The sequence below is a fragment of the Colobus angolensis genome, unplaced genomic scaffold (assembly GCF_000951035.1).
Source record: "Colobus angolensis palliatus isolate OR3802 unplaced genomic scaffold, Cang.pa_1.0 Scaffold128, whole genome shotgun sequence".
NCBI lineage: Eukaryota > Metazoa > Chordata > Mammalia > Primates > Cercopithecidae > Colobus > Colobus angolensis.
In genome coordinates, this window is record NW_012114030.1 from 2,916,233 (window position 1) to 2,927,864 (window position 11,632).

Genomic DNA, 11,632 nt, shown 5'->3' on the forward strand with positions numbered 1-11,632 from the left:
CCGGGAGGCGGAGCTTGCAGTGAGCTGAGATCCGGCCACTGCACTCCAGCCTGGGCGACAGAGCGAGACTCCGTCTCAAAAAAAAAAAAGAATGGCTGTTGGGTAAGTGACTTGTTTCTTCCACAACCCTGCACAGACATTTCTATAGTAACATGTTTTAAGATTTCTTAAATTTCCTAGAATATAAGAAAATCAAAATTTTTATTAATATGTGTTCAATAAATGTTTTGGTAAAAAAAAGTGTTTTTGTTATAATTGAAACTATTCAGAATAGATAAACTGAAAGTCTTGGTTAAAAGTGTTCAAGGCCGGGTGTGATGGCTCATACTTGTAATCCCAGCACTTGAGTAGGCTGAGGTGGGCAGATCACTTGAGGCAAGTAAAGACCAGCCCAGGCAACGTGGCGAAACCCTTTTTCCTCAAAAATTGAAAAATTAGTTGGATGTAATGGTACACACCTATAGTCCCAGCTACTCAGGTGGCTGGATTGCAGGAGCCTGGGAGGTCAAGGCTGCAGTCAGCTGTGATCATGTCACTGCACTCTAGCCTGGACAAGAGGATGAGACCCTGTCTCAAAAATAAAATAAGGCTGGGTCCAGTGGCTCATGTCTATAATCCCAGCACTTTGAGCGGCCAAGGTGAGCAGATCAGTTGAGCTCACGCGTTGGAGACCAACCTGGGCAATATGGCAAAACCCTGTCTCTACAAAAAATACAAAAAATTAGCCAGGCATGGTGGCACACACCTGTAGTCCAAGCTACTTGGAAGGCTGAGGCAGGAGGATGGCTTGAGCCCGGGAGGCAGAGGTTCAGTGAGCTGAGATAGCGCACCACTGCACTCCTGCCTGGGTGATAGAGCCAGACCTTGTCTCAAAAAAAAATAATTAAGTGTTCAGGCTGGGCATGGTGGCTCAGGCCTATAATCCCAGCAGTTTGGGAGGCTGAGGCGGGAGGATCACCTGAGGTCGGGAGTTCGAGACCAGCCTGACCAACATGGAGAAACCCTGTCTGTACTAAAAATACAAAATTACCCAGGCGTGGTGGCACATGCCTGTAATCCCAGCTACTCAGGAGGCTGAGGCAGGATAATCGCTTTAATCCAGGAGGCGTAGATTGCCGTGAGCTGAGATCGCACCATTGCACTCCAGCCTGGGCAACAAGAGCAGAACTCTGTCTCAAAAAGAAAAAAAAAAAAGTTCAAACTGAGTTACCAGAAATGTTGAAGTTGTTTCTGTGTTTGATATAAGGTTGAACTAGATAACTTTCTAAGAGCCTTTATGGTTCTGACTGTGACCTTAAATCCCTGTCTGTAAGCTGTGACAATGGATTTGTTGACATCTATCTTGTGAATCTGTTCTGGATTTCAGGTAGTATGACTGTTGTAATACTTAAGAATCTCTTGCTCATGAAGCATTGAGGATTCTGTTTTTCCCTCGATGTTATGTATTCCCCTACTCTTCAGTTAGACTCAAAGAAGTTAGATTCTAGGCCGGAGCAGACCGAAGAGATGAAGAAGCCCTTAAAGGAAAAACTTGTATGGTATTAAATATAGATATGTATTTTTTGTGACAGGGTCTCGCTTTGTCGCCCAGGCTGAAGTGCAGTAGTGGCATCTCAGCTCACTGCAACCTCTGCCTCCTGGGTTCAAGCCTGAGTTCTCATGCCTCAGCCTTCTGAGTAGCTGGGATTACAGGCGCCTGCCACCACGCCTAGCTAATTTTTATATTTTTAGTAGACACAGCGTCTCATGTTGGCCAGGCTGGTCTCGAACTCCCGACTTAAAGTGATCCACCTGCCTCGGATTCTCAGAGTGCAGGGATTACAAGCGTGAGCCACCATGTCCTGCTGTGATTAAACATTTTTGATCCGCTAGGCTAATTGAAACTTTGGCGTAAAGCATTGATTACCTTTTAACCCTAGCCTTACATTGCTAAGCATTCTACCCATTGCAGGTTGTAGCTAGCTCCCTGTATCCCTTAATATCTTTTCAGGAAAATTGCAGACGTTGGCAGTGCTGTTGCGGCAGCTTAAGGCAGAGGGCCACCGAGTGCTCATCTTCACCCAGATGACCCGAATGCTGGATGTATTGGAGCAGTTTCTCACCTACCATGGCCATCTCTACCTGCGCCTGGATGGGTCTACTAGAGTTGAACAGAGACAGGTAACCCAGGTTTCTGCAGCCCTTAGAGGCTCACCTCCACTTCTCTCTCCTTTTCCCAGGATTTGGGCTTCCAGAGGGGATGCCACTAAGCCTTAGACCTGTTTCGGGGGATAAGTCTCCCGGTATCATCTTTTTTTCCCTTTCCTTCTAGGCCTTGATGGAACGGTTCAATGCAGACAAACGCATATTCTGCTTCATCCTTTCAACTCGGAGTGGGGGTGTGGGCGTGAACCTGACAGGAGCAGACACTGTTGTTTTTTATGACAGCGACTGGAATCCCACCATGGATGCTCAGGCCCAGGACCGCTGTCACCGAATTGGCCAGACCCGGGATGTTCACATATATAGGTATTGCCTAGTCTTCCCTCACCTTACTTCCCCTTTACTGATGGGGTTTCCTGGATATATTTGGCTGCTTACGCATGGCCTTCATCACCCCCTAGGCTTATCAGTGAACGGACAGTGGAGGAGAACATCCTAAAAAAGGCGAATCAGAAGAGAATGTTGGGAGACATGGCCATTGAGGGAGGCAACTTCACCACAGCCTATTTTAAACAGGTACTAAGTAAGATCTTTTAGCCTATGCAGGAGAAAACTGCTGTGCCTTTAGGAATTCCTCCTGTTTATTAAAAAAGACTGCTTTGCACTTTGGGAGGCTGAGGCAGGTGGATCACTTGAGGCCAGGAGTTCGAGACCAGGCTGGCCAACATTATGAAACCCCGTCTCTACTAAAAATACAAAAATTACCCAGGCGTGATGGTGGGTGCCTGTAATCCCAGCTGCTTGAAAGGCTGAGGCGGGAGAATCACTTGAACCTGAGAGGCGGAGGTTGCAGTGAGCTGAGATGGCGCCATTGCACTTGAGCCTGGGTGACGAGAGCAAAAGTGTCTCAAAAAAGAAATAACAAAAAGGACTACTTTGGCCTTCACAGACCTGTGTCTTCAGCCAGTGGCACCCCTGATAGTTCCAAGAACCATCAGCCTTACAACTTAGAGCCTTACAGCTTAGACCTAAGACTAGCATTCTGTTGATTCTGACACTTCTCTCTGTTCTATCCGATAGCAGACCATCCGAGAGCTGTTTGATATGCCCCTGGAGGAACCTTCTAGCTCATCTGTGCCCTCTGCCCCTGAAGAGGAAGAAGAGACTGTGGCCAGCAAGCAGACTCATATTCTGGAGCAGGTGAAAAAAGAGTGGGCAGTTCCTAAAGTTGAGCTAATTCTTTTTTTTGTTTGTTTGGTTTTTTTGAGACAGAGTCTTGCTCTGTTGCCCAGGCTGGAGTGCAGTGGCCGGATCTCAGCTCACTGCAAGCTCCGCCTTGTCTTAGCCTCCCGAGTAGCCGGGACTACAGGCGCCCACCACCTCGCCCGGCTAGTTTTTTGTATTTTTTGTTAGAGACGGGGTTTCACCGTGTTAGCCAGGATGGTCTTGATCTGACCTCGTGATCCGCCCGTCTCGGCCTCCCAAAGTGCTGGGATTACAGGCTTGAGCCACCGTGCCCGGCCAAGTTGAGCTAATTCTTAACAGCATATCTTGTCCTTTGTTAGTCTGTTGAATTTGTTCAGGGGAAAGAGACGTTTTTTCTGCTTCCCAGATTACAGTCAGCCTTTGATAGTTGTAAGCACATTGCTTATTGGTTCACATGATTTAGTAGGAAAAAAGACAGAATTTTGAAGTCCTTAGTTTTAAGTTTGAATTCCAGTAATGCTTCTTAATTGTGTTAAGACAAGTTACAATCCTCACTCTTTTGAACCTCACTTCCTATTAAAAGTAATGTGGGCAGGGCATGGTGGGTGGCTCACACCTGTAATCCCAGCACTTTGGGAGGCGAAGGCTCCCAAATGGAAAGCTTTGAAAACACACAAATGCTCAGACCCAGCACCCCAAAATTATGATAGATTTTGAGAGGGGGCCAAGGAATAAATCTTTTAAAAACCTTTCCAAATGTGATTTTATTATGTATAAGTGTTTGAAACAGCGTTTCACATTAAGTACAAAGCATTAAGTACAAAGCATATCCGCTTCACCATTTAATCCTCAAAATTATTTCCTTTTCATTAGCATTTCCACTTAAGAGAAGTATTTAGGTTGATGCAAAAATAATTGCAGTTTTTGACATATTACTTTTTTTGGAGATGGAGTCTCGCTCTTTCGCCCAGGCTGGAGTGCAGTGACGCGATCTCGGCTCACTACAACCTCCACCTCCCGGGTTCAAGCGATTCTCCTGCCTCAGCCTCCTGTGTAGCTACGATTACAGGCATGTGCCACCATGCCCAGCTAATTTTTGTATTTTTAGTAGAGATGGGGTTTCACCACGTTGGTCAGACTGGTCTTGAACTCCTGACCTCATGATCTGCCTGCTTTGGCCTCCCAAAGTACTGGAATTACAGGAGTGAGCCACTGTGCCCAGGTGAATTGTGCATTTCTATTCACATCTTTCTGTGATGGTTTTTTTTTTTTTTTTTTTTTTTGAGAGCTGAGGCTGGCTTTAAAGGAAGGGAGATAGAGCGAGCAATCTCTAAAATACTCATTTTTCCCTAGTGGGTGTCCTGGTAAAATCCGTTCCATCCTTTGTGGACCACTGAGTTGTTGTGGTAACTCTGGAGGCCTAGGAGGTTGTTGAGTTCTATTGCAAACCTAGTTTGGTGTATGCTTGGTCTTAAGTTTTTGCCTGAATCAAATCACATGATGTAAAGTACTTATAGTCTCATGTTTTCGTTTCCTTTTATACACCCTGGTAGGCATTGTGTCGGGCAGAAGATGAAGAGGATATCCGTGCAGCCACCCAGGCCAAGGCTGAACAGGTGGCTGAGCTTGCAGAATTTAATGAGAACGATGGGTTTCCTGCTTGTGAGGGAGAGGAGGCTGGCCGGCCTGGGGCTGAGGATGAGGAGATGTCCCGGGCTGAGCAGGAAATTGCTGCCCTCGTAGAACAGGTCAGTGTTGGACCCACTAGTTCTTGACTTTACTGCTTCCCCTGGGCTTGTGACCCTCCTTCTGTCTTCCCTGGTGGGAATAAATAAGGGTGGTGGGTCCCTGGGTACCAGGTTCCTACGTTTATCATCACTGCTCCTCCTTGCAGCTGACCCCCATTGAGCGTTATGCCATGAAATTCCTGGAGGCCTCACTGGAGGAGGTGAGCCGAGAGGAGCTCAAACAGGCAGAAGTGAGTATTTCCAGGGATGGGGCTGGCAGTTGGAAGCTGCTGATTTCTTTTTTTCTTTTCTTTTTTTTTTTTTTGAGACAAAGTTTCACTCTGTCGTCTAGGCTGGAGTGTAGTGGGTACAATCTCGGGTCACTGCAGTCTTCGCCTCCCGGGTTCAAGCAGTTCTCCTGCCTCAGCCTCCCGAGAAGCTGGGATTACAGGCATGTGCCACCACACCTGGCTAATTTTTGTATTTTTAGTAGAGACGGGGTTTCACCATGGTGGCCAGGCTGGTCTTGAACTCCTGACCTCAGGTGATCCACTGGCCTCAGCCTCCCCAAGTGCTGGAATTACAGGCATGAGCCACTGCGCCTGGCCTGGAAGCTGCTAATTTCTACTCACTGTCTACTCTGCTTGCCTCCTTTTGACCACTTGTGGGCCCTGTTGTTGTAGGAGCAAGTGGAAGCTGCCCGCAAAGACCTGGACCAAGCCAAGGAGGAGGTGTTCCGCCTACCCCAAGAGGAGGAGGAGGGGCCGGGGGCTGGGGATGAGAGTTCCTGTGGGACTGGTGGAGGCACCCACCGGCGCAGTAAAAAGGCCAAGGCCCCTGAGAGGCCGGGGACCCGTGTCAGTGAGCGTCTTCGTGGAGCCCGGGCTGAGACTCAAGGGGCAAACCACACTCCTGTCATATCCGCCCATCAAACTCGCAGCACCACCACACCACCCCGCTGCAGTCCTGCCAGAGAGCGAGTTTCCAGGCCAGCACCTAGGCCTCGACCCACTCCAGCTTCAGCTCCAGTTGCAATTCCTGCCCTTGTTCCTGTCCCAGTCTCTGCCCCAGTACCCATTTCAACCCCAAATCCAATAACCATTCTTCCTGTCCATATATTGCCTTCTCCTCCCCCTCCTTCACAGATTCCTCCTTGTTCTCCTGCCTGCACCCCTCCTCCCGCCTGTACCCCTCCACCAGCTCATACACCGCCTCCAGCCCAAACCTGTCTTTTAACTCCTTCCTCTCCTCTCCTGCTTGGTCCACCTTCTGTGCCCATTTCTCCCCCAGTCACCAACCCCCCCTTGGGCTTGAGGCCTGAGGCAGAACTGTGTGCCCAGGCATTGGCATCTCCAGAGTCCCTGGAGCTGGCTTCTGTGGCCAGTTCAGAAACCTCCTCACTTACTCTTGTGCCCCCTAAAGATCTGTTGCCAGTTGCTGTGGAGATCCTGCCTGTGTCAGAGAAGAACCTTTCTCTCACCCCTTCTGCACCCAGCCCGACCTTGGAGGCTGGCAGTGTCCCTAACGGTCAAGAACAGGAGGCACCAGATTCTGCTGAGGGCACCACCCTTACAGTGCAGCTTGAAGGTGAGGAGTTGCCCCTGTGTGTGAGTGAGAGCAATGGCCTGGAGCTCCCACCCTCAGCAGCATCTGATGAGCCACTTCAGGAGCCATTGGAAGCTGACAGGACCTCAGAAGAGCTGGCAGAGGCCCAGACCCCAACCTCCAGCCCAGAGAAGCCACAGGAGCTTGTTACACCTGAGGTTGCAGCTCCATCCACCTCATCTTCAGCCACTTCCTCGCCTGAGGGTCCTTCACCTGCCCGACCTCCTCGGCGTCGCACCAGTGCTGATGTGGAAATTAGGGGTCAAGGGACTGGTCGGCCAGGACAACCACCAGGCCCCAAAGTGCTTCGAAAGCTGCCAGGACGGCTAGTAACTGTGGTAGAGGAAAAGGAACTGGTGCGGCGGCGGCGGCAGCAGCGGGGAGCTGCTAGCACCCTAGTGCCTGGGGTCTCTGAGACTAGCACCAGCCCAGGAAGCCCGTCTGTCCGCAGCATGTCAGGGCCAGATTCCTCCCCTCCCATTGGTGGGCCTTGTGAAGCTGCTCCTTCATCCTCACTGCCCACTCCACCCCAGCAGCCCTTCATTGCTCGCCGTCACATTGAGCTGGGGGTGACTGGTGGTGGCAGCCCAGAGAATGGAGACGGAGCACTGCTTGCCATCACCCCACCTGCTGTGAAACGTCGGAGGGGGAGGCCCCCCAAGAAGAACAGGTCTCCAGCAGATGCTGGGAGAGGTGTGGATGAGGCACCCTCATCCACCTTGAAGGGAAAAACCAACGGGGCTGACCCAGTCCCTAGGCCTGAGACCCTACTTGTTGCAGAACCTGTCCTGGAACCACAGTTTGTTCCTGGGCCCCAGCCTCTTGGACCCCAGCCACTTCACAGACCCAATCCTATCCTGTCACCTGTGGAGAAAAGAAGGCGAGGGCGACCCCCTAAGGCACGAGATTTGCCCATCCCTGGGACCATTTCCTCTCCAGGGGATGGCAACTCCGAAAGTCGGACACAGCCACCCCCGCACCCATCACCCCTAACCCCACTCCCACCACTGCTAGCTTGTCCCACTGCTACTGTTGCCAACACTGTCACCACTGTCACCATTTCAACGTCCCCACCCAAACGGAAGAGGGGCCGACCTCCCAAGAATCCTCCATCACCTCGGCCCAGCCAACTCCCTGTGTTGGACCGTGACAGCACTTCTGTCCTCGAGAGCTGTGGATTGGGGAGGCGACGGCAACCCCAGGGCCAAGGGGAGAGTGAGGGTAGTTCCTCTGATGAGGATGGAAGCCGCCCCCTCACCCGCCTGGCCCGCCTTCGGCTTGAAGCAGAAGGAATGCGAGGACGGAGGAGTGGAGGGTCCATGGTGGTGGCTGTAATTCAGGATGACCTGGACTTAGCAGATAGTGGGCCAGGCGGGTTGGAATTGACACCTCCTGTGGTCTCATTAGCCCCAAAACTGCGTTCAACCCGGCTGCGTCCAGGGTCTCTAGTCCCCCCACTAGAGACTGAGAAGGTGCCTCGCAAACGAGCAGGGGCCCCAGTTGGTGGGGGTCCTGGGCTGGCAAAGCGGGGCCGCCTACAGCCCCCAAGTCCCCTGGGGCCTGAGGGTTCAGTAGAGGAGTCCGAGGCTGAAGCCTCAGGTGAGGAGGAGGAAGGGGATGGGACCCCACGCCGACGTCCTGGTCCCCGCCGGCTTGTTGGGACCACCAACCAAGGGGACCAGCGCATCTTGCGCAGCAGTGCCCCTCCCTCCCTGGCTGGCCCTACTGTTAGTTACAGAGGCCGCAAGGCCAAGACGTGAGTGGGCTGCCCCTCCACATAAAGGCTTTCCACCGTGGCCGCTCCCTCCATGACCAGGCCTGACTCTGTTAACCACTACTTGAAGTCTTGAGGGGGAAAGCCTCCAGGGAGACATAGGGGCCTTCTCCCTTCTTCCCACCAAAGTAGGGGGTAGGCAACTGGTTGTCATGGAAATGGGGATCATCACAGTCCCCCTCCCCTTCACCCCACGTGGCTGGGCAGTGTTAAGGGTGGCAAGATAGTCTCTGTCCCCACCCCCTTGTACTTGATTCCCCAGCTGTCTTTCACAGCCCCCCACCCTTAGGGGAAAGGGGAGGGGCTTCTCTACAATGAGGTTTTTTTCTTTTTTTCTTTTTTTCTTTTTTTTTTTTTTTAAGAAGAAAAAATAATAAACTTAGTTTCTGTACGAGCATCCGCGTAAGGAGGCTTCTGATTTTCTGGTCTGGTGGAGGGTTGGGTGGGAACTTGGGCATCGTTTTTCTCCTCCGTCTTGCTCTTGCAAAGATCCTAGTACCTGATCTCTAGCCTAGGACTGTATATTCCAAGTAGAAACCTACCCAAGAAGAGGGAAGATTGGTGAATTTGATGTGGTAGGGTGTCTTTCCCTAGTCAGTTTGAAGTCACAGACATCCTTTTCCTCCTCTCTTTTCCCTTGGTTCCTAGACGTTCCTGGGAGCTCTCTGATGCCTCAGACCTTTCCCTTTTATCCCTCTTGATCAGGTGCTTCCTTTCACTCCTTTTTCCAGAGGGCAGGCATCCTAGCTCCAGTTGGTCCATCCCTTGGGCCCTCCCCTGCTCTTCATCTAGCCAAACTGGTTTGAGTCAGCCACACCCTTCCCCAGCTCCCTGGGCTCTTCAGGTGGTGGCTGGCCACTCAACCCCACCCCTGGGCTTGGCTTGGAGCCCTGAGTCAGCTCCATCACCACCCAAGCCAAACCAAAGCTGAGGCAGGAGCCGAAACTCAGAGTCCCTCAAAGCCTATAGCCAGGTAAGAGCCCTGTTCATTTTATATTCTCTGTTCACTCCCTGGGCCCTCCTTGTGTCTTCCTGTTGACTCTGTTTACCACATCCGAGTTATTTCTTTGTATCTACTTCCCTGCAGCTTCTTGGCACACATCATTCTTTGCTCTCTGCTTGTCTCACCCCTTTCACCTTTCCTATCCTTTGTTACTTGGGTTCAGGGAGCCATTGTGGTTTCATTTTGTGTGGGTTGTAGGGGAATGGTTGGAGATAAAGGTAGAAAGGTGGTTTGATGCCACGGCCTAGAGGACCTGAGAAGTAGGGAGACAAGAAATAATTAAGTAGGGCATCATTATGCAGGTTTCTGTGTGATAATGAGGTCATTTGGACTCAGTGTACTAGTCTGATTGTGTTGTGTGGCTTGGGTTAAAATGGAGAGAGGAGGTGGCAGGGAGGCAACATAGCAGAGGAAGCCCTGACTTAGGGAAGTAAGTTTGGTGTTCGGTTTCAGCAGTAAAAAAGGGCTTACTCGGGTATATTTTCCTTACCTTTCTCCATTCCCATAACTGTTTTCATGTAAAATGGCTGCTTTGCTTGAAGTGGGGGTGCAGTACCTAAGGTTCTCCTCTCTGACATCTGTAGTACTCAGGGGGCAGCCTTTTGGGAATCTGGGGGAATTGTAGGGTCGTTTGAAATACAGATTAAAATAACAGATTCATAGCAGCTTTCAAGAGTTTGTATTTCTCCTGCTTCTCGGTGTGCACCTTGTTGTAACAGTAAATAATACAGATTATAGCAAGCCTTGTCTACATTGGCTTGCTTTCAAAGACTCAGAACCTCAAGCTCAGGTAAAAGGATTCCAGCCACACATTTCCTCTTCTGCTCTGTGAGTCACTAGAGGAATTCCCCAGTAAGGCAGCATTCCTGAGTGCCAGGCTATGCCATGAGAACAGAGTGCTCCGAGGGGTGGAGTCTGAGCAAGCAAGGCCAAGGGCTCTGTTGTTGGGCTCACAAGTACCTTGACTATCGCCCACAGGTGATGGAGGACGAGGAGAAGGCAGTGGAGATCTTGATGGGCAACGTGGAAGCTGCTCATCCTCCATCCCCCATCCGCTGCTGCTGGCTCCGCCTCCGCTGCTTGGCAGCTACTAGCATTATCTGTGGCTGCTCTTGCCTGGGAGTCATGGCTCTGGTGTTTGCCATCAAGGTGAGGAGTGCAATTCCCATGGGAACAGAGGGGTGGGTATAAGGCAATGGTTTCATGTATCTGATCTATCTACATTGATCAGTCACTGAATACCTATCAGTGCTCTGGGCCTAGTGCCAGAAATAAGAGTAAGACAGGGTTCCTTGCCGTCAGAGGATCCATAGTCTAATGAAAGAGATGACAGTGAAAAAGGATAATTAATAGAATGCAGTTCATCAGTATCATAATACAGGAAGCACAGGACAGTCTGGGAGCCAGGGAGGATCCATGTATATAATTATATATGTGTATGTGGTAGAGTAGGTAACTGGAAAGGCATCCTAGGAGAGGTGACGGGAATTAACCTTAAAGCGCGAGTGAATAAGGGTGGAAGGGCATTCCAGATAAAGGGAGCAGTGTGTACAAAGGCCTGTGGAGCACGACTGGACCAGTGAGGAATAGTGAGAGATGAAGCTAGAGGACCCAGATTTCTAAGGGCCTCCAGTTCTGTGCTTAAGAGTTTTGACTTTATCTTGAAAGTACTGGGCGGGGGCACTGAGTAGTTCCTGCAGGGGAAAGTGACATGGTTAGATTTGAGTTTTAGAAAGATCCATTCTCAAGGCCTACATCGAGGGTGACTTAGAGGGGGCAAGGCTAGAGGCTGCTGAACGGTGATGAGCACAATCTCTAGGAGTCTGAAAGACACTACTGGGTTTTTGAGAGGGCTTCACCATTTCAAAAAGCCTATTAGAAACAGCACATGTCCACCAGGCGCGGTGACTTAGGCCTGTAATCCCAGCACTATGGGAGGCCGAGGTGGGCACATCACGAGGTCAGGAGATTTGAGACCATCCAGGCCAACATGGTGAAACCCCGTCTCTACTAAAAATACAAAAATTAGCTGGGCGTGATGGTGCGTGCCTGTAATCGCAGCTACTCAGGAGGCTGAGGCAGGAGAATTGCTTGAACCAAGGAGTCGGAGGTTGCAGTGAGCCGAGGTCATGCCACTGCACTCCAGCCTGGTGACAGACTCCGTCTCAAAAAAAA

General features: G+C 50.7%; 2 protein-coding genes across 4 annotated transcripts in view; both read left to right on the plus strand.

The window, feature by feature from the left end:
* SRCAP (Snf2-related CREBBP activator protein) overlaps positions 1–8,845 on the plus strand; it is a 41,263-nt gene extending 32,418 nt beyond the window's left edge. For both annotated transcript variants that reach the window (XM_011933591.1, XM_011933590.1), the window contains exons 28-34: positions 1,991–2,160; positions 2,312–2,508; positions 2,604–2,718; positions 3,223–3,342; positions 4,902–5,096; positions 5,243–5,326; positions 5,759–8,845. In XM_011933591.1, the coding sequence (XP_011788981.1) occupies positions 1,991–2,160; positions 2,312–2,508; positions 2,604–2,718; positions 3,223–3,342; positions 4,902–5,096; positions 5,243–5,326; positions 5,759–8,440 (3,563 nt within the window). In that variant the 3' untranslated portion in view covers positions 8,441–8,845. The remainder of the gene's footprint in view (positions 1–1,990; positions 2,161–2,311; positions 2,509–2,603; positions 2,719–3,222; positions 3,343–4,901; positions 5,097–5,242; positions 5,327–5,758) is intronic.
* Positions 8,846–8,938: 93 nt separating this feature from the next.
* TMEM265 (transmembrane protein 265) overlaps positions 8,939–11,632 on the plus strand; it is a 4,333-nt gene continuing 1,639 nt past the window's right edge. Inside the window, exons 1-2 of one of the 2 annotated variants that reach the window (XM_011933589.1) lie at positions 8,939–9,427; positions 10,436–10,606. In XM_011933589.1, coding sequence (XP_011788979.1) covers positions 10,439–10,606 — 168 coding nt within the window. In that variant the 5' untranslated portion in view covers positions 8,939–9,427; positions 10,436–10,438. Of the gene's footprint in view, positions 9,428–9,615; positions 10,607–11,632 lie in introns of those variants that run through there. The other variant, XM_011933588.1, reaches the window with a different exon arrangement.